This window comes from Adiantum capillus-veneris, chromosome 3 (genome assembly GCF_014529385.1).
Source record: "Adiantum capillus-veneris isolate H3 chromosome 3, ASM1452938v2, whole genome shotgun sequence".
NCBI classification, from domain to species: domain Eukaryota; kingdom Viridiplantae; phylum Streptophyta; class Polypodiopsida; order Polypodiales; family Pteridaceae; genus Adiantum; species Adiantum capillus-veneris.
The window spans coordinates 75390044-75413364 of record NC_140933.1 but is presented as its reverse complement, the minus strand read 5'-3'; the positions used below and the strand labels follow the sequence as shown (position 1 = coordinate 75413364).

At 47.0% G+C, this 23321-nt stretch overlaps 1 protein-coding gene and 1 pseudogene across 2 annotated transcripts in view; one reads left to right on the top strand and one right to left on the bottom strand.

Moving 5' to 3' along the window:
* LOC147461126 (glucose-inhibited division family A protein) overlaps positions 1-23321 on the bottom strand; it is a 139310-nt gene that overhangs the window by 56615 nt on the left and 59374 nt on the right. For both annotated transcript variants that reach the window (XM_086508743.1, XM_086508744.1), the window contains exon 3: positions 22072-22163. In XM_086508743.1, the coding sequence (XP_086364869.1) occupies positions 22072-22163 (92 nt within the window). The remainder of the gene's footprint in view (positions 1-22071; positions 22164-23321) is intronic.
* LOC147461127 (DNA-directed RNA polymerases I, II, and III subunit RPABC5 pseudogene) lies at positions 12486-12695 on the top strand (annotated as a pseudogene).

Here is a 23321-nt window from a genome sequence, read left to right as displayed (position 1 = left end):
ATTGGTCTATTTGTCTCAATCTGAGTACATTGCTAAAGTGCTCAAGCGTTTCAATATGGAGAAGGGGAAGGCATTGAGTACTCCACTGCCTCCATATGTGAAACTCTCTAAAAATGATTGCCCTAAGTCTGAAGAGGAAAAGGCTGAAATGGCACAAGTGCCTTATTCATTTGCAATTGGGAGTTTGATGTATGCTATGATTGCTACACGTCCTAATATTGCTTTTGTAGTGAGAGTTGTCAGCAGATATATGTCAAATCCAAGCAAGAAACATTGGGAGGCAGTGAAAGGGGTTATGCGATATTTGAATGGTACAAAAGACATGTACATTTTCTTTGGAAGAAAGGAAGCATGTGTAATAGGTTACACGGATGCAGATTTTGCAGGAGACTTGGACAAGAGAAGGTCCACTTCAGGCTATGTTTTTTTATTCACTGGAGGTCAAGTTTCATGGCGATCTCGTTTGCAAGATTGTGTTACCTTGTCTACTACAGAGACTGAATATGTTGCAACTTCAAAAGCTTGCAAGGAAGCTATATGGCTTGGTCGGCTAGTGGGACTCGGGAGACTTGGGAATCAATGTTGAGATGTCTGTGTTACATTGTGATAGCCAAAGTGCTATACAATTGGCAAAGAATCCAGTGTTCATGCAAAGACAAAGCATGTGGATGTGAAGTATCACTTCATTCGTGAGGTGCTTGAGGACAAGCAATTGCAGCTTGCCAAAATTCACACCACTGAGAATCCTGCTGATCTTCTAACAAAGGGCTTACCTTCAAAGCGGTTTGCACATTGTCAGGCACTCATGGGCATTGGGTAGATGATCATGGTCATTGTCTACCTGTATTGTATGTATAGATACATTGTCACCCTAGCTTAAAGGCACATTGTCCTTTAAGTGGGAGGTTGTTGGGGTGGTAAAGCCCAATGTGCCGCCTGAGTGTTCGGCGGCCGGAGATTAACCGGGAACTAACACTGACCATTCATTCTACATAAAAGAATAAGGACTCATAATCCTAACACTATTGTGTTTGGAGTCCACCCAAACCTGTGTCTCATCTCTTCTCCTCTCTTCTCCATTGTTGCACACACATACACGCTCTCGCACACGCACTTCATGAAGGGCACGAAGCACTTGTGCATTTGCTTTGAAAAGCTCAAGAAGTCTATGCTTGGCTTTACAAATGCAGGTTTTGTTGGACATCCAGATTGCAAGAAGTCTACTTCTGGATACGTATTTACTTTCGCAGGTAGTCTCTTGGATATCTAGATTGCAGCAGTGTGTTGCCTTATCCACCACTGAGGCTGAGTATGTGGTTGCCACAGAAGCTTGCAAAGAAGCTTTATGGCTCATGCGTTTGGTAGAAGAACTTCGCATCGATGCAAAAATTTCTGTGTAGGATTGTGATAGTCAAAGTGCTATTATGCTTGCAAGGAATCCTGTTTTTCATGCCAAGATTAAGCACATAGCAGTGAAGTATAATTTTATCAGGAGAGTACTTGACGATAAAGCTATTGAGCTTGTCAAGATACATACAGACAACAACCCTGCAGATCTCTTGGCGAAAAGTCTACCCGCAAAGCGATTTGGAAATTGCCGACAGATGATGGGAATTGGATAAGTAAGTCTCAAAATCAGCTCTTGTATCATAGTTCGCTAATTTTTTATCTCCACAAAGCCTTTAGTTGGGAGTTTGTTAGGGAATAAAGGCTTTGTGCCTTAGTGTCCGGCCAATAAGTGTGGACACTTAAAAAACCTAAATCACTTGCTCATTTTTATAGAACAAGAAGAAAAGTCCCAGCCATACACATAATCGTGGGCTTGCTAATCCTCCACACGTACACACAGTTCCATCGCGAAGGATTGCGAAAACGGAGAGTTTTCTCACATGAAATCTCGTCCGTTTGAAAGGGGATTGTCCCATTGTGTACGGGACCACCAGAGACACGCGTAGACGTGTTCGCTCCACCCAAAACGATCCAAAACATAAAATTACAGCCTGCTTTGTTTTTCTGCAGGTTTAGGGTTTCGCACCTAAACTGCAGGACAACATCAAGGGAGCCTTGGGAAAGCCTTCGGATGCTTAAACAGGGCTTTGGGCACCTGACAGTGTCAAAACAGGGAATTACAGCACGCTGAAACTGACCTGCAGCTCACTGAAAGCTTCCTAACCGGAAGGGAAAGTGTCCTTGACGTGTACTTTTGACCTACGGAGGGTTTTGCACCGTTCTGCTGGCGAAATTGGGACAAAACCTGCAATTACAGCCATGGACAGGTTTGGACAGTTGGTGAGAGATAGGTGAAAGTTTTTGGGTCGTCTGTTCGCAATAAGAATAACGAAATACTGAAAGGGGCACCTGTCTTTGGAGCCAACAGGTTGTTAGCGTCCGCTTGGTAGCGCTCTAGCTTCCAAGCCATGTGTGTTCAAAGTGTTAATCCCAGTTACAGGGTTTATTTGCAAAGTTTCTCTGTGTCCTAAAGTATAAAGTAAAGTTTCAAGTGAAAGCCAACCGCCCTGAGGGCCGGTTTCACAGACATGCTATGTCAAGAGATCTCATAGTGAGGGAGATGTCTACACTACACGCACAGCAAGCTGAATTTTGAAAAGCAGCATTATGCCAGGCATCTTATGATGCATGTACCTCGGAAGTTGTGACATGCCATGAGTATATGTTCATAGACTCTGATAGTGGTCAGGAGCATATAGGTGATCTATATGTGGCGATGGGAATGGAGGCAACTTTTTCCAGATTTTTGCTCAACTGAGAAAATTTTAAAAAAAGCTCTCTTCACTCCAAAATTAGCTTTTGGGTGAGCTTTTTTTTTATAATCCTCTCTCTCTCTCTCTCTCTCTCTCTCTCTCTCTCTCTCTCTCTCTCAGGAATTGCTGGGAACAGTGGCACGCTGCCTCATTCTAGTGAACTGCAGCCATACAGCAGTTCGTACCTGCCCGCCATCGCCCAAGAGGCATCAGCAGTCCTTCATGCGCGCCAAAGAGGGAGAGAGAGCAGTGTAGTGTCGCGTAGGACAACAACGCGTAGGACAGCTCGCCCTCTCCTTCTACGTGTAGAAGGACTTCCTACGCGTAGCAAGTCCTCGGCACCCCTCCTTCATCCACGTGTAGAGAGACCCCCATCTCCTACGTTAAAATTTAAAGGTCTTTTAAGCTTTGAAATAAACTTTTAAAGTTTAAAGGTTTTTAAGCTTTAAAATAAACTTTTAAGTTTGCCTTATTCTCAGTCCCTCACCCTATTACCCTACCCCACATATGTAGCTCGGGTTCGATGGATCCGCCTACCGAAGGGGAAGGGCCAGGTGTAGATAGCTACACCACCCCCAAAAAAAACGACGGCTACTTTCAAACGGAGAAACAGAGATACTGTACTATCACCAGGATCCTTACGAGTTGGGAAAACCTCCAGGATACATGATGAGCTACTGATGGAGAAGGTCCAGGTGATGCTCAAATCAGGGCTAAACTATATGAGGGATGACATCAGGAAGGAAATGCACGCGAATGCTGAGAGCTACAGGAACTCCATGTATGGAGACATGATGAGAGAACTAAGGAGAGAGATCCGCGGGATACAGAATGAGGAAATTCAGATCGTGCAAACGGAATTACGAAACCTAATCAAGGCCGAAGTAAATGTAACAGAATGCGTTATGCAAAAGAAACTCGATGAGGCAGTAGCAAGTTTTGAAGCATGGAGAACAAATATGGAACAGCACATGGGGGAAAAAGATGCAATAATCGAGGAGCTAAAAGGAGAACTTGCGGCTTGCAAATCTGCAACTAAGGAGAAGGGAGACGACCAACCTTCGGTACTGAAGGAGCTCGAGGACATGAAGGATCAGATGAAAGCTCTACGGGAAGGAGATGAACAAAAATTGAAAACGGCATCTTCATGGGCGGAACATCTTGTTAAGACACAAGAAAAGGTTGATGAAGCAGAGAAATGGATTGAGGATGCGAAGAAAGGGAAAGCCCAGATGCCTGAGACCACACCCACCTCCACCATTATTAATATGACCATTGAGGAAGAGCAGAAAAGGAAGAATCGGGCTCTGCATGTGTGTGTCACAGGAGTCAAAGACAAAGAGAATGTAGATGAAGAAGTGAGGGAACTGCTACAACGCATGGGCATCACAGAGCCTACTCACACAAGTGCATGGAGAGTGGGCAAGAAAGGAATCAACGAGAAGGGAAACGTAAAAGATAGGGCACTTATTCTCCGCTTCCCGAATATAGAAATAAGGAAAGAATTTCTAAAGAAGAGGCCAACTCTTAAGAAAACCAGTATTTTCCTCGGAGATGACCTTACATTGGCACAAGTGGCACACATGTAAGAGTTGATGCCAGAGATCAGAGCAGCAAGAGAAAAGGGGAAAATCGCCTTTTATAGAGGAGGGAAAGTAGTGGTTCTAGAAAAGCGCTCATCATGACAGTGCGAGACCTATGGGGTGACGCTCCACATAGCAGCGTGGAATTGTAATGGATCATATAGGCTAGATGTAGGTGCCTTTGAAGACAGCTTTAGGGACAGAGACATAGTTTTCTACTCAGAGACACACCAGATACCGGGACAGCTTATGCCACATGTGAAGGGGTATTTATGGGAAACAGTTGGTCGACCAGACAAGAGATCTCTGCGAGCTAGCCGGGGTTCAGGAGGAGTAGCAGTCTTATTTAAAGAGGAGCTGAAACCACTACTACAAATTATCAGGAAGCATGAACAAGCAAGGTATATGTGGGTGAGAATGAGAGCCGAGACAAGTAGATTTCTATATATCGCTATATGCTACTTCCCTCCAAGTACATCAGTATACTCCTCACCTAAAGGACAGTCCCCTTTCTCCATACTAAATAATGACATATGGGAGTTCTCTAGAGATGGAGACATCGTTCTCTTAGGAGACTTTACTGCCAGAACGGCCAACTCTCAAGCAGTATTCTATGATACTTCTGAAGAAATGCTCAGAGAAGTGGATTTATCACAGGAGGGCCTTACTAGAAACTCACAGGATAAAGAACACACTGAATATGGGAGACATCTCATGGAAATGGCAACTACACATGGTTTGGCCATACTTAATGGTCTAGAGAATTTCCCTTTATCTCGGGGATTCACATGCTTCCCACACAGACATGGGGCCAGTACAGTGGATTATGTCATGACTTCACCAAGCTTTATTTCTAGTATCGAGGACTTTAAGGTGGGACCCAGACCGGTTGGGATTGCAGTGGATCATGCTCTCTTAACCTTATCAATCTCCTTCCAATACAATGCCTCTCAAGTACAAAGGAAGAAGACACACACAAGATATACTTTCACGCCAGAGCCTGATTCGGTCTATGTGGAAAAGATCCATAATAGGATGTGGGCAGCCGAGCCAATATATACTGTAGAGGAAATTACTTCTCAGCTAACAGAGATACTACATGGAGCAGCACAAGAGGCATACCCACATACTCAGCCTGATCAGAAGAGAGGATCTGGGAACATGCCTCAAAACAGTTGGTACAACGAGGAATGCAGAGAGACGAGAACCCAGGTCCAGAAAAAGCTTACACTTCGGATCATCACATATAAGCAGTCTCGGATTGCTCTTCGGCGTATAGTACGTCGCAAGAAAAGGGCATTTTCAGCCAAACTGGAGAAGGATTTATATCAGCTCTTCTTGAGTCAGGACTCACATGAGGCCTGGCGTTTATTTCACGAGCACTCATCGCCTCCGACAATTACTTCTCCTGAGATTTGGGGTCAATATGTAACATCATTATATACGGTATCTGGACAGCCTCCATTACCAGATCCGCTAGAGCCATGCCCTGCTACTAGTACTTTCTTTACTACGGAAATGGTGGAAAAAGCCATTGATAAGATGAAGACAAGAAGAGCATATGATCATGAGGGTTTAGTAGGAGAACATCTGATCCATGCAAGGGATCTACTTTCAGAAGTCCTTGCTCGTCTCTTTAATCGGGTCATGTGTGAAGGATTACCTGAATCTTGGAAATTATCTACTATCGTACCTATTTTCAAGTCAGGAGATCCTATGATACCGGGAACTACCGTACCATTATGGTGGGTCACACAATGACCCGACTATACGCATCCATTCTGGAACAAAAACTGAGTAGATGGGCAGAGAATGAGGGCATAAGGGCAACAGGACAAGCTGGATTCAGGAGAGGTTATTCCACTTTAGATCATATTCTTACGCTCAGAGCCATTATTGAGGAAGGAAGAGCAAGCGGGAGAAGGATGTATTGTTGCTTTGTGAATTTTCGGAAAGCTCTTGATACAATACCAAGGGCCAGACTGATGCGCAGAATGCAAGAGTTAGGGGTCCCCATAGAGCTGGGGGATCATGGCCTTATACGGGTCAGTAACTGGTTATGTACGTACTCCAGAAGGGGATTCTGACATTGTTCCTTCCACCGTTTGAGTAAAGCAGGGATGCCCACTGTCCCCTACTTTATTTGGTATGTATATAGATGAGGTATCAGATTACATTGATAGAGAGGGTGACAGAGGTGCCCCACTTGCAGGGTCATGGATCCCTTTGTTGTTGTATGCAGATGATATTGTATTGATAGCAGAATCACCAGATGGAATGCAGAGGCAGTTAGATGCATTACATAAATTCATGGAGGACAGCGGACTGTCGGTAAATTTGGGTAAAACCAAAGTTATGGTGTTTAACACCACACAACAGTGGTTTAGGAGATCGGCACCTACATTTGCATATGGCCAGGATACAGTAGAGTACACAGATGCATACACATACCTTGGTGTGGTATTTACAGGACCGAAGTTTACTCTTAAGAAAGCAGCAGATGCTAGATTGTCCAGAGCCTCTACGGCCTTGGGATGGTTGGAGAGGATGTGTTCACAAGTGCAGTTTCAAGAACCACGAACAAAACTTTGGCTCTTTGATACTGTGGTGTCTTCGGCTATGCTTTATGGGGTCCAGATTTGGGGACCATCTGTGGATCAGGATAATTGGAAGTCAATGGAGAGACCTTTGGTATCTATGATTTCCCGAATGATTAGAGCCAAGGCAATGTCCTTTATACATGGTTTATGGGATACAAATAATTGCCGATATACTAGATTGGCCCTCGAATCCTCTCGACAATTAGCCATGAAAGGAGATACATCATGCTGGTATGCGCAACTGTCCTCGTGGTTTCAGAGACACGGGTTCAGTATGGAAAGATTACCCCCCTTCCAATACTCTCTTGAGGCTCCATCATTGGCAATCACACGAGCGGAGATTAATAAAATCATCCGCCAGGATCTTATACAGTTGGACACTAAGAGGACATGGGTATACCCTACACAAGACTTGGGCAAGAAGATGGCCGACTACAAAGAAAACTTCCTACAGCTATCTAAAGATGGTTTTGTGATTCGCCCGAGCTACATGGATACCCACCTCTCTCATGGTTTGAGATGTGCTATTGGTCAGATTCGTACATCCTCACACCAGCTGGAAATTGAATTTGGCAGATTTAGGGGAATCCCACCTGAGAACAAAATTTGCAAGTTATGCAGAATGGAGCCGGAGACAGAATTACACTACATAAGCCATTGCATCGTATCCTATGAGATACGTGGGCGTTTCCATTGCCTATTTAAAGAAGGCTTTGGACCTCTAGATAGAGTCATGCAATAAAAAGATCAAAGGTGCTCAGGCCTGTACCTACTGGAACTACATCGGCACAGGGATAATCTAATGAGAAGACAAAGAGCACTACAGCCTCAGAGGCAGATCACAGATTTCTTCGGATCGAGAGAAGCAGGAATGGAAGGAGAAGCAAGAGGCCAGCAGCAAGCACAAAGGAGTACCCACATTCATACCAAAGGCACCCTCATTGACAAGGCGATTGAGCTTAGGAAATCGAGACGACCACGACCGAGATGCAGAAGCACACTTCACCGGAGGAGACTACAACAAAGGATTAGAAGTATTCTAGCCAGACACCAAGAATCCTCCTAAGCAGTTTATCTAATACTTTGTATTTAGTTTTCGCATTTATTTTTCACACTTTCACACTTTTCAGACATTGTAACAGATTCACCACTTTTGTATCAGTTTGGTCTCATAGGTCACTCTGGCCTTTTGAAGACGTTAATATAACATTTCATTTCATCTCTCTCTCTCTCTCTCTCTCTCTCTCTCTCTCTCTCTCTCTCTCTCTCTCTCTCTCTCTCTCTCTCTCTCTCTCTCCGTACCAACCACAGAGGATAGCATATACATCAGCGGAAACTCAACAGATTGGAGAATTTTGAAAGAAATTGCAAAAACCTGCAGAACAGCTTTGACAAAAACTGGCAGAAAATCAGGAAATCAAATATCAAGAATGTATGATTGACATGAGGGAAACATATGTATGCATTATGCGGGACATGGATGTATGTGTGATGTGGACATAGTGGGTTGGCCTTGCAGAAGTGCAGATTGGGTTTTTGATGGAGGTCATGAGCGCTTTGCCAGTGTGTAAGCCCCATCTGAAAGCAACCTTTGTGCTTACAAACAAGCGGATAACACAAATGGAAAGGAAGATGAAATACTTGAAAGCAGAGATGGTGGAAAGAGAAGGCCAGCCTTCTTCAAATGTTTCTCAACGAAGGCGCGCAGTGGAAGAAAGAGAAAGAGGACCTGCACGCAGAGCTACGCGCACTTAAGGCGGACTCCAAAGCACTTAAAGAAGAGGTTTCGGCCCTCAAGCGAGAGCTTGCTGATAGAGCAAGCAATGGACTAGAGGAAGGGGAATTCCAGCCTTCGGTGATAGAGGAAATCAAGGTCATCAAGGAGCAAGTACCAATGATCACGAAAGACGTCTTCGTGGATGGATGTGATCACGAAGACGCAAAAGAAGGCGGATGAGGCCGAGAAATGGATAGAAGTTGCTAAGAAAGGGAAAGGGAAAAGGAAAGAAACCACATCTTTCCCCACTCCTATAATCATCAATATGACTCTAGAAGAAAAGAAGCGAAGGAAAACTAGAGCTTTGCATATAAGAGTAACCGATCTTAAAGACCGAGATGATGTGGAAGGGGAAGTTGAAGAACTTCTCCGCATGATGGGTAGTGAGGCTACTCATACAAAGGCATGGAGGGTGGGGAAGAAGACACAAGGCAATGGGGAGACTTCAAAAGGGATAGCTTTAATCATCCGTTTCCCATCCATGGAGGCAAAGAAGGACTTCTTGAAGAAGCGTCCTACACTAAAGAAAACGGGCATATTCGTCGGAGATGACCTCACTCTCACACAGCTTGCGCATATGAGAGAGGTAATGCCAGAGATTCAAGCGGCAAGGGAGAAGGGAAAGACGGCCTTCTACAGAGATGGCCCGGTGGTGATTGTATAGCGGCGCTCCACATGACGGTGTGAGACCCATGGGACCACACTCAAAGTTGCCACTTCGAATTGTAATGGATCTATGCGACTTGATGTGGGCGCTTTTCAGGATAGTTTCACGGGAAGAGACATCGTCTTCTACTCTGAGACACATCAGGCCCCTGGGCAGTCTATGCCTCACATTAGTGGATATGGATGGGAGACATCCTGTAGACAGGAGACACGATCAAAGCACAGAGGACGGGGATCAGGAAGAGTGGCAGTGTTATTCAGGGAGGATTTGCATCTATTGATACATATAGCCCGCAGAGATGAGCAAGCTAGGTACATGTGGGTGAGACTGAGAGCAGAGACAGACAGATACCTTTACATTGCTATTCGCTACTTTCCCCCAAGCACGTCAGTGTATGCACCACCCAGAGGACAGTCCCCTTTTTCTATTTTCGATGATGACATATGGGAGTTCTCTAGAGATGGTGACATCATAATTCTAGGGGATTTCAATGCTAGGACTGCCCATCATCAGACAGTATTTTATGATACTTCAGAGGAGATGCTGAGAGAGCTGGATGTTGCAAAGACAGGTCTATCCACACTATCACAAGATGGAGAACACACTGAGTACGGACGACACTTGATAGACATGGGGACTGCACATGGATTGGCCATCTTGAATGGCTTACACATATTTCTCGCTTCGGGGGGTTTTACATGCTTTCCACACAGACATGGAGCCTGCACAGTGGATTATGTCATGGCACAGTCGAGCCTCATCTCTAGTATCCAGGATCTCACAGTTGTACCCAGACCTGTTGGTGTGGCAGTGGATCATGCTCTTGTGTCGTTGACCATCTCTTTTCAGTTTAGTGTAGCACACAAGCTACGGACAACAGCCCCTACTCGCTACACCTTCAGACGGGAGACGGACTCTGTATACATAGATGGGATCTACATACGCCTATGCACAGAGGAGCCAGGGCAGACCTCTGGAGGAGTTTACTACTATATTGACACAGACACTACATGATGCAGCAGGAGAGGCATACCCACATACCCAGCCTGAGCAGACGCCGCTCGGGGAGCATGCCCCAAAATAGTTGGTATGATGAGGAATGTCGGGACACTAGAGCTAGACTTCAGAGGGAGGTGCTTTTGGGGGACATCACTCACAGACAGTCAGATTGACTTCCAACGCCCAGTGCGGCGGAAGAAGAGGGCATTTTTGGCTCGCCTAGAGCAGGATCTATACCACCTACAGAGGACTGGGGCCAGTACGCATCATCTCTGTACACGGTTCCTGAGCAGCCCCCCCTTCCCGACCCCCCCGATCCATGCCGACACACATGTGCTTTTTTCACCGTTGAGATGGTGAGGAAGGCCATTGACAGGATGAGGACTGGGAGAGCATACGATCATGATGGCTTAGTGGCTAGCATTTCACGCATGCTAGAGATCTACTGGCAGAGCTTCTAGAAGTTATGTTTAATCGTACCATGTGTGAGGGCTTGCCTGATACTTGCATCCTATCGACTATTGTACCTATCTTCAAGTCGGGAGACCCTATGGAGCCTCGGAATTATCGCACTATCATGATTGGACACACATTGGCGCGGTTGTACGCATCTATTCTTGAGCAGCAGCTGAGTAGATGGGCAGAGAGGGAGGGGATACACGCAACCGGGCAGGCAGGGTTCAGGAGGGGTTTTGCTACTCTTGACCATATCTTGACACTCAGAGCCATCATTGAGGAGGGCAGATCGTGTGGGAGACGGATCTATTGTAGCTTTGTGGATTTCCGCAAAGCATTTGACATAGTGCCCAGAGCTAGATTGATGCGCAGACTACAACAGATGGGAGTACCCACAGAGCTCAATTGGGGGGTCATGGCATTATACAGGTCAGTAGTGGGGCATGTACGCACCTCAGAGGGTCTATCCACACCGATTCACTCCACTATTGGGGTGAAGCAGGACTGCCCTCTCTCTCGTACTCTATATATATTTATACATATTTATATATTTATGTATATACATATATATATAGGGGAGAGAGAGAGAGAGAGAGAGAGAGAGAGAGAGAGAGAGAGCTAACTCCAAAATCTCACCTTCAAATTTAAAATTTACAAAGAAATCTCAAAATTTGTAGGCGGGATTACACTAAACCTAAGTTTCTTTCGAGCAATGATTGATTCTTCAGGCTAAGTGACGGCAAGGAGGCAAACCTTTCTGAACACTACCTTAGGTTTTTGCAAGACCCCCACATTATGTTTTGGGGATTTTCATATGAAGATTAGTACTCACTTGCTAGAAGATGTTAGAACGAGGGCTTGCCAAAACATTTTTCTTAACCAAAGAAACTTGAGGACGTACTTATAACTCTTTGGGCTTTAGGTTTGAAAGTGAAGCATTTGCCGTAAAGTTTTGCTAGTTTTCTTCAAGGCAAACACTATATCTAGCCAAGATTTTGTGGCTAAAAAACATTAAGAGCCCTCCCCCATTGATATAATCCACCCAAAACAAACACAAAGGTTTTGGGGGAGTTTTTAAAATTTTAGGGTTATTTTGTACATCGGGTATTTTGGTTTTTTTTTTCTAAAATGGTTAATAGCTAAAAATGCTTCTTGGCAGTTGGGTTGAAGGCAGTGCTAGAAAATAACCCTTTTCCAAAAAGTTGGCAAACCTAAGTAAATTGACTATATTTGTGAGTGTTGAGGTTGAGAAACAATGCATGGCAACAGATGAAGCTGAAGATGCCCACGACAATGAGAAACATGAAGGTAATGGATTGCCAGAGAGTGGGGGACTGGCCTTCCCTCTTGCCATAGTGAAACGGATCAGAAAGCTAGACAAGGATAATCGCGTGGGTTGCAGCCAAAGCAAGCAGTCTGATTGCGCATGCTCCATAGCGGCTATTCCTTGAGCATCTGATGGCTGCCCATGCCTCTGCGCTTAAGAAAACGCGCAAAAGGATACGAATTGAGGATGTACAGAATGCTGTCAAAAAGTGAGCAATGCATTGATGAATTTATTGCAGAGGCTCTCACCGTCACCTCTTGAGCCCTAGCGCTTGAGAGAGAGAGAGAGAGAGAGAGAGAGAGAGAGAAGCTGCCATGATCATTCCGGTGCGCTGCTTCACTTGCAGAAAGGTGATTGGAAACAAGTGACACTTATGTGGACAGGCTGATTACACACAGGGAGATGCACTTGATGCTCAGTATTTAGTTCGGTACTGCTGCAGGAGGATACTCATGACTCATGTGGACCTCATTGAGAAGCTCTTGTGATACAACACTCTTGAAAAAAATGAATCCAATCAATGATAGTGAGGGAAGTTGTCTTTGCTTCGAGGTCTCTTGCAACACAAATTGTTTGTCAGTCCAAGCTCAAAGGAGGTTGCTGGATTGTTCTCAGATGGACGTGATCATTGACTTATGTTTTGAAAACACCAACAATTGAACTCGAGGTGTTTGTGTAGTGTCTTAAGACACCAAGTACAGGTGAAACTTCAATTTAGTCTGATTTTGGGCACCTCGTTGTACTCGAGTGCTCTTTATGCAATAATTGTTTATAGATGTCACTCAAGTTTAAACACTTGGGCTCTTCCCTTTCTAGAGAGAGAGAGAAAAAGAGAGAGAGAGAGAACCACCTCAAAAGGAGGGGGCGGATTCAATGGAAGCAAAAAGGAGCACTATTTTCAAGAAGAACTGGAGGAGTAGGAGGGAGACAGAGAGCGTGGGGGAAGCCCTCAGTTGAGAAAGGCATATCTCTGAGATCAACGCTATACGAGGGTCGCAGCTCACAAGTTGAGAACAGGAAGTGAGAGCATGAAAGCTGGCAGTGCTTGATGAATATGAGGGCTCGGGCTTATCAGAGAGCGCTAGGAGGAAAGGGAGAAACAAAGGGTGGTGCTAATTCTGCCCGCTGCTCTTGAGATGCAAGCAACCATTGGAAAAGTTTTCGTAATGTCTGCATCTCGCGTGTGCTGCCCTCGCTTACCCTACCAAGCCTATGGATATTAAGTTTAACTTACCCTACCAAGCAACCATGGGAAGGTTTTCGTAATGGATGCGTTTCGCGTGTGCTGCCCTCCCTACAAGAGTGCAGGGAGGGATTTAATTTCGCAAGTAGGGGTATTCTAGGGATTTTGGAAAATTTGAAGGGCATTTTGGAAATTTGTGAAATTTTTGGGAATTTCCACAAATTAAAGGGGTATTTTGGTATTTTTTACTTTATAGATAGTAGCAACAATTATTACACATGGCTGTTATCAAGAGCGATGATAGCAGTCAATTGTTATGCTACAGTCCATCAAACAAGGAGGTTAAGAACTTGTATAAAGGGATCCAATTCCCCAACGGGATTGCTCTCAGCAAGGAAACAACCACCGTCCAGTTATTTCGATAATGGCTAAAGGGTCAAAAAGCTAGGACATTGGAGACTTTTGTATATCTTTCGGGGCCTTTGAACAATGTCCGGGAAAATGACATTGGAGACTTTTGGGTAGCAATCCATCCAAAGCAAAGCTTTTTTATATGGGTAGGTTTCACTAGTCCTCGGGTGAGGCATGTCCTTTTGAAGCTACCCATATCCATCAAGACAATCTACGGGTTCTTAACAAGAAGGACTGACCCTCTCTCGCTAGGCGACTCGTGGCAAAGGCGCTGCCAAGAGATCTCCTGGCCGCCGGCGAGGGACCAGTCTCCTGAGCCGACTGTGGAACTGGAGCAGAAGGGGGGGGAGAAGGAGCTGGGGGAGCGGGGGAGAAGAGGAGCGGGGTGGGGCGATAGAGGTAGAGGGGCGAGGTGGAGAGGCAACGGGAGTAGAGGGCGGGGGGGAGGATGAGGAGGAGGAGGGGAACTCTGAAGGGGGAGCGGCTGTCGAGGGTGAAGCGGAGGTGACGGCTGGCGTAGGGGACTCCTCTTGCTCAAGAGGACCAAAGCGGTTCCCCGTGGGAACCCACTGCTGCTGAGTAGGCACCTGAGTGCCACTCTAAGTACCAGGCTATCGCTGTGGCCCCTGGCGTCGACGGCCACGGGCCTGCTGCCACCCCTCCTCCGCTGGAGCCCCAGGCTCGGGGGGTGGCTCTGAATCTGTGCGCTGTGCCGCTGACTGAGGCTGCGGCCCAGCCTTGGCAGGCTGGGGCTGAGGCTGAGGTGCAAGTCGTGGCCTCCTCCGTGGACAGGCCTTCGCAAGGTGGCCCATCTGTCGGAAAATGAAGGACTGGTTCGGGAGGCCCGAGTACTCCACACTCTGTCTAAACCAACCCCCACTCACCCGAGGCAGAAGGATGACCTTCGGGAGCGTGTGGGTATCTCTGACCAAAACTCGAACTGAAAGGATGCCAGCCGCCTTGGCAGCTACTGATGCTGCCATACGAGGTGACTCTAGGACAGTCCCGATGGCGGAACCAATCCTGGAAAGAAGTGGTAGGTACTCCCTCCGTAAACCCGGAAAGCAGACTGAGATGGGGATGTCTGCCTCCTCTACTAGAACATCCGAAGTCGGGTCAAAACCATGTCGCCACTCTCGAAAGTGGGCGCGTGATGCTCGGATGGATAGTGGACTCATAGCTATGACCTTGGAAGCCATCTCGGAGGTCTCGAACTTGATCTGATAGTACCCCCGTCCGAGAATCTGGACATCCAAGATCTTGCCCACCTCTGCGAGAAGGCGGGCCTAGAGAAGGTCTCACAACTCTCCTCTGCTAGGTCAGATGCCGAGAACCTTGCAGATGACCGAAGTCGCTTGCAAACGCTCTACCTCTGCGGCAAGGCTCGCTTGCTCTGTCGGCGAAAGAGCAAGTCGAATGGTGGGCTCAGCGGGGTCGGGCGAGGGGGCTTCAGGCGAGTCCCTCTGTGGCGAAGCTGGAGCCTCCATTTGTGTCTACTGCTGTGTCGGAGAAGTGGATAAAAAGATAGCGCTACAGACGACCTTGACGAGCACTATCCAAGAATGAATACTGCCAACGCCGGCTGAAGGATACCTTCGGGAAGAGAGGCAAAAACAAGGAGGCCGGGGGGGGGGGGGGGGAGGGGGGCGCAATGCGGATTGGGTTGGGATATGGCGGCGGGCGGGGCAAGGTGTGACAGCGCGTTGGAGGGGCTGCAGGCTGGGATGGGGCGCGGCAGCAGGCGGGGGGGGGGGGGGAGGAAAGCAAGTAGGGCGGGCTGCGCAGAGGGCGGGCAGGGCAGGCTGCGCAAGGGGGACAGGGGCAGAGGTGCAACGCAGGGGCAGGGAGGAGGAGAGGCGATGGCGAGGAAGGGGGAGGAGGGGGGGGGGGGGAGCGAGCGACAGCAGTAGCGAGCAGTTTTGACTAAAGATCAGTCTCCTTTGTACACAGTTTGTGGGATACTACCAGAGACAGATATGCCAGGGTGGCTCTAGAGTCCTCCAAACAATTAGCTCTTAATGGGGATACATCATGCTGGTATGCACAGATGGCATCATGGTTTCAGACACATGGTTTCACCATGGACAGGTTGCCTCCTTTTCAATACTCTCTACAGGCACCCTTGAGGTCTCTGACATGGGTAGAGATTAATAGACTCATTCGTCAAGGTCCGATCCAGCTGGACACGAGGAGGACATGGATAGAGCCGTTACAAGAGTTGGGCACGAAGATGGCTTTCTATAGAGAGCATCTTCTCCACCTCACGGGGGGTGGGTTTGTGATTCGACCTAGCTATATGGAAACGCATCTTTCACATGGTTTGCGTTGTGCCATTGGCCAGATACGCACGTCCTCACATCAGCTCGAAATTGAGACTGGCAGATTCAGAGGGACACCAGCAGATAGCAGGATATGCCGCTTATGCCATCTAGAACCAAAGACAGAAGTACATTACATATGTCATTGCACAGTGTACTATGAGATACGAGGCCGTTTTCATTGTCTATTCAAAGAAGGTTTTGGGCCTCTATCTAGGGTCATGAGTTATGAGGATCAAAGATGTCTTGGGCTATATCTACTTGAGTTACACACGCATAGAGAAACTTTACTGAGGAGAGCTGAAGAGAGACATCCCCAGAGACAGATCACAGATTTCTTCACACTAGATATTGTACACCCAGAAGAACAGACAGAGGAGCAGCCAACGGTGGAGAGGTCTACCCGCACTACTGGCATTCTCATAGACCGAGCAGTGGAGCTAGGGAGATCTAGAAGACCCCGATGGAGAAGAGGAGCTACACGGTTTCGAAGGAGGCTACAGCAAAGGATTCAAGCCATACACTTTCGTCGTAAAGAGTGCAGATGAAGATGGATCTCTACTCTCCTCCCATATTGTCTTCACATTGTACTGCTTAGTTTAGGATCCCGCAGTATTTATATTTTGTTATCCTAGTTTAATTTATTTTGTTAATCTGACTTTGTATCAGATACACCGCATTGTAACTTTCTGGTCTCATAGGTCACTTTAGCCTTTTGAAGACGTTAATATAACATTTCATTTCATTTCTCTCTCTCTCTCTCTCTCTCTCTCTCTCTCTCTCTCTCTCTCTCTCTCTCTCTCTCTCTCTCTCTCTCTCTCTCTCTCTCTCTCTCTGTCTGCTGCCCAACAGGCTCTCTCGCGCTGCTTCACTGCTGCCCCTCACGCTGCTGCTGCTGCTGCTGAAGCGCCTCGCGCTGCTCCTGCCTACACTGCCCGCCCGCTGCCTTGTTCACCCCCCCCCCAACATTCTCGCACAGCCAGCCCCGCCCACCTCCCCCCCCCCCCAAAACAGCCAGAAAATCAGAGTTACAGGGAAATAAAAAACAGGAAATTCCCCAATTTTCACTTGCAGATTTTTGAAAAACAGTGCAAGAACCTGCAGGTTTACAAAAGGCAGAACAGCTCTGACAAAAACTCTGCAGAAAATCAGAAAAGCAAATGTCAAGAATGTATGATTGATTTAGGGAATCTTATGTATACATTACGCGGGACAGGGATGTATGTGTGATGTGGACATAGTGGGTTGGCTTTGGCAGAACTGCAGATTGTATTTTTGATGGAGGTCATGAGTGCTTCGCCAGTGTGTAAGCCCCATCCGAAAGCAACCTTTGTGGTTACAAACAAGCGGATTACACAAATGGAGAGGGAGATGAAAGACTGGAACGCAGATATGGGGGGATGGTGGAAAGAGAAGGCCAACCTTCTTCAAATGTTTCTCAACGAAGACGCGCAGTGGAAGAAAGAGAAAGAGGACCTGCAAGCAGAGCTACAAGCACATAAGGCGGACAGAGGTCTCAGCTCTCAAGCGAGAACTTGCTGATAGAGCAAGCAGTGGACTAGAGGAGGGGGAATTCCAACCTTCGGTGATAAAGCAAATCAAGGTCATCAAAGAGCAGGTACGGATGATCAAAGAGGAGGAGAAACAAAAGATGGTAAAGACGTCTTCGTGGATGGATGTGATCACGAAGACGCAGAAGAAGCCGGATGAATGGATAGAAGACGCTAAGAGAGGGAAAGGGAAAGAAACCACATCTGTCCCCACTCCTACAATCATCAACATGACTCTAGAAGAAGAACAGCAAAGGAAAACTAGAGCTTTGCATATAAGAGTAACCGGTCTTAAAGACCGAGATGATGTGGAAGGGGAAGTTGAAGAACTTCTCCGCATGATGGGTAGTGAGGCTACTCATACAAAGGCATGGAGGGTGGGGAAGAAGACACAAGGCAATGGGGAGACTTCAAAAGGGAGAGCTTTAATCATCCGTTTCCCATCCATGGAGGCAAAGAAGGACTTCTTGAAGAAGAGTCCTACACTAAAGAAAACGGGCAAATTCCTTGGAGATGACATCACTCTCACACAACTTGCGCATATGAGAGAGGTAATGCCAAAGATTCAAGCGGCAAGGGAGAAGGGAAAGACGGCCTTCTACAGAGATGGTCGTAGAGCGGCACTCCACATGACGGTGCGAGACCCATGGGACCACACTCAAAGTTGCCACGTGGAATTGTAATGGATCTATGCGACTTGATGTGGGCGCCTTTGAGGATAGTTTCAAAGGAAGAGACATCGTCTTCTACTCTAGGACACATCAAGCCCCTGGGCAGTCTATGCCTCACATTAGTGGATATAGATGGGAGGCTGCCTATAGACAGGAGACACGATCAAAGCACAGAGGGCGGGGATCAAGAGGAGCGGCAGTGTTATTCAGGGAGGAGTTGCAGCCATTGATACATATAGCCCGCAGAGATGAGCAAGCTAGGTACATGTGGGTGAGACTGAGAGCAGAGACAGACAGATACCTTTACATTGCTATTCGCTACTTTCCCCCAAGCACGTCAGTGTATGCACCACCCAGAGGACAGTCCCCTTTTTCTATTTTCGATGATGACATATGGGAGTTCTCTAGAGATGGTGACATCATAATTCTAGGGGATTTCAATGCTAGGACTGCCCATCATCAGACAGTATTTTATGATACTTCAGAGGAGATGCTGAGAGAGCTGGATGTTGCAAAGACAGGTCTATCCACACTATCACAAGATGGAGAACACACTGAGTACGGACGACACTTGATAGACATGGGGACTGCACATGGATTGGCCATCTTGAATGGCTTACACATATTTCTCGCTTCGGGGGGTTTTACATGCTTTCCACACAGACATGGAGCCTGCACAGTGGATTATGTCATGGCACAGTCGAGCCTCATCTCTAGTATCCAAGATCTCACAGTTGTACCCAGACCTGTTGGTGTGGCAGTGGATCATGCTCATGTCGATGACCATCTCTTTTCAGTTTAGTGTAGCACACAGGCTACGGACAGCAGCCCCTACTCGCTACACCTTCACGCGGGAGACGGAGTCTGTATACATAGATGGGATCTACAGACGCCTATGCACAGAGGAGCCAGGGCAACCTCTCGAGGAGCTTACTACTATATTGACACAGACACTACATGATGCAACAGCAAAGGCTTACCCACATACCCAGCCTGAGCAGAGACGCCGCTCGGGGAGCATCCCCCAGAACAGTTGGTATCATTAGGAATGCCGGGACACTAGAGCTAGACTTCAGAGGGAGGTGCTTTTGGGGGACATCACTCACAGGCAGTCACAGATTGACTTCGGACGCCTAGTGCGGTTGAAGAAGAGGGCATTTTTGGCTCGCCTAGAGCAGGATATATATCACCTATTCTTGAGTCAGGACTCACGTGAGGCATGGCGGCTCTCTCAGGAGCACTCTCCCACCCCCCCGCCATCACTTCTACAGAGGACTGCGGCCAGTACGCATCATCTCTGTACACAGTTCTTGAGCAGCCCCCCCTTCCCGACCCTCCCGATCCATGCCCACACACATGTGCTTTTTTCACCGCGGAGATGGTGAGGAAGGCCTTGACAGGATGAGGACTGGGAGAGCATACGATCATGATGGTTTAGTGGCTGAGCATTTCACGCATGCCAGAGATCTACTAGCAGAGCTTCTAGCAGTGATGTTTAACCGTGCCGCACACAGACCTGCTGTGCACCTGCTCTGCAACTTTTACAGAAGCGCACACTCTCTGTAAAGAGCTTTACCCAAAAAATAAAACGCTACCCTATTGCTGCAACGGACGCCGCACGCGCTGCCCAAATTTTTTATAAAAAAAATATTGCACCGTACGGATGCAATCCGTACGGTACGGATCCGTACTATACGGACGTATTGTACGGATGTCATCCGTACGTACGTACAGTACTACCTTGCTCGGACGAAGCTCTAGCTCTTTGACACTCTGGTGGCTTCTGCATTGCTTTATGGAGCTGAGATTTGGGGACCTTCATTGGATCATCACAGGAGGACAGGCCGCAGTGATGGATGGGGGGACATGGAGAAGCCTCTAGTCTCTATGATCCCGCGGCTCATTAGAGCGAAGGCTTCAGTACCACGTGCTACTGTCCGAGCAGAGCTAGCTGCCCCCCCACTAGTGGTTGAGGCGCTCACTAGATCTGTCTCCTTCATACACCGCATGTGGGAACTTCCAAGAGACAAATATGCCCGCCTTGCACTTGAGTCCTCTCGACAATTAGCCATGCAGGGAGATATAGCATGCTGGTATGGGGAGATGACATCATGGTTTCAGGCCCATGGGTTCAGCATAGACAGATTGCCTCCCTTCCAGTACTCACTGGATGCACCCTCTCTGACTCTTACACAGTCCGAGATCACCAGGCTCATCCGCCAGGACTTGACTCAGCTAGACACCAGGAGGACATGGATACAGCCAGCACAGGAGCTGGGCACGAAGATGGTTTTCTACAGAGAGCGTCTCCTCCAGCTTACGGTTGATGGTTTTGTGCCGAGGCCCAGATACATGGACACCCACTTGTCTCATGGGATACGATGTGCTATCCGCCAGATACGCACATCTTTACACTAGCTGCGGATCGAGACTGGGAGATACAGCAGAGTACCAGGAGAGGCCAGGACATGCCCCCTGTGTGACATCGAGCGTGAGACAGAGTTGCACTACACATGCCACTACCCCGTCTACTACGAGATACGAGGCCACTTCCATTGCTTGTTCAGAGAGGGCTTTGGACCATTCTCCAGAGTCATGCAGTACGAGGATCAGAGATGCTTGGGTTTGTTTTTGCTCGAGCTACAAAGACACAGAGAGAGCCTGATGAGAGGAGAGGCTAGCCAGTCTCAGAGACATATCACAGATTTCTTTAGAGCTGCCATTGGACACCCGGAGGAGTTACTACCACAACAGAGCTCATCGCCTCACACCAGAGGCACACTGATCGACCGAGCGACTGAGCTGGGTAGATCCAGATGCCCACGACTGCGGAGGACTACACAGCATCGACGGAGGCTGCATCAGAGGATTCGGATCACTTTGGCTCGACATGCACGACGCCCGGTCAAACTACTGACCATGGAGGAGATTGATGAGATCGGCCAGCGACCGATGCTGGATTTCTTGTGATCTAGCTATCCCAGCTAGCTGCTTAGTTCACACCTAGCAGTTTAGGATTCCATAGTATTTTATTTTGACATTTGTCATTTCATTTTTGTCATCTTGTTACTCTGACTTTGTATCAGATCCACCACATTGTAACTTTATGGTCTCATAGGTCACTTTGGCGTTTTGAAGACATTAATATAACATTTCAATGTTTCATTTCATTTTCCCCTCCCTCTCTCTCTCTCTCTCTCTCTCTCTCTCTCTCTCTCTCTCTCTCTCTCTCTCTCTCTCTCTCTCTCTCTCTCTCTCTCTCTCTCTCTCTCACCCACACACACACACACATCATGAGAGAGAGAGAGAGAGAGAAACACATCAATGATTCTTCATGGACACAAGCCGCACTAGATCCTCCTACACATGGTCACAAGGATGCACATACAAACAGGCATGTCTATTTCTCGAGGCAACCATCAATGATTCCTTATGCCCTCAGGCCACACTAAATACTTGCCACAGCTCAGTTAAACCTCGCCAATTGATGAGGCAAGCACAGACTCATAGAAGCTTGACTCAGCTTTCATGCACTCAGCAAAGCCACAAGAAATTCTCAAATAACCCAAGGGGTTAAAGCATCAAGGAAGAATTGTTCAGTTTGTGGCCTGCACCTCCCAACATGGTCTGCACCAAGCATTGATACTTAAAAAGTATAGTCTGCAAAAGAAATGGTGATGATGATACATCGATGCAAAAAGTGTAGATACAATGATAATCAGAACATGAAATAATCACACTCGAATATCTTAAAGTTGACAGCATGCCTGTCTGCCATTTTTCCGATTTCACCCCCCAAAGCATCCACTTCATGCACCAACTGAGACTTAGCAGGACCTCCTACAGCCGGATTGCATGGCTGCACAGAAGACAAAGACAGCGTTGAAAACTAAAAGCCAGTCACTCAATATCAAAAAAAAAAACGCTAAAAGTTCAAAAAAAAAGAAAACAGAAAACTATAATATTATAATTGCTGTCTGATTTTCCATGGCTCAAGACCTATCTTGCTCCCAACCGTACATACAACAGTCTGTAGCATAAACTTAGAACTATGGACAAGAGGACACACCTTATATGCCCTTTCCCACTACACCACAGCACACCTAGTGTACACTATACAGTTGAGTATTGTATCAATTCAATTTCATTTATTGGCATCTCAGACCTACGCTACCTCAGTCCACCTCCTTCGGATTGTGTCAGATATATTTACAATTAGGTTTAGTTTTGTAAAATTTGATGTCCATGATGGTAGATTTTCATGTTAAATTGGCTCCACCTATGCATTTTTTCTTTGCTCAAATGCACTTGTGAGACATGGATCTGTGCACCTTATAGGAGCTTCAGCCGGGGCACCTACCCTTGTTCAATTCCCCATGGCCCTCGTTCAATCCCGTCATGTGTTACCATTCACTTAACTAGAGTTTGTGCTGCCATCTTTTGGGACTTTTCTCACTCCTTTCTTTGCTCCATGGTCCCTCTCTTCTCATCTTCCATTGTACACTCTAACTAGAGCACCAAATCTAGGCACTTGCACTGCATCAGTGTTTTTTTCTTTTAGACCAGGCATCACCCTTGGCTGGGCGATCTTTTCAGCTTCTCCCCCACCCCTCTCCCCTCCCTATCCACTCTTCTTGCATTTTTGCAGGCTTCTGGAGTCTGCTACATCTTGCATTTTGGCTGAATATGAGGGACTTACCCATTGCCTACCCCTACATAGATTTGGTGCGATTTGGTACCAAGAAGCTGGATTTACTAAAGCCTTACTACCTACTAATTGCTGTTTTTTTTGACAATTTTTTTTCATGTGTCCATACCTTCATCTTTGGTATCATGGCTCTCCCTCCGTTCAAGATATTTCACCAAAAAAAGGTGGCATCCAATCCTACGTTGCATCTCATGGTTGTTGCCGCGTGGATGTGGCAGCATAAAGATAGGGCCCTACGTGGCTGATTTGGCCCTAAAGGTGTTTTTTGGCATCAATTATTGACAGCATATGATGTATAGTTGCTTTTGA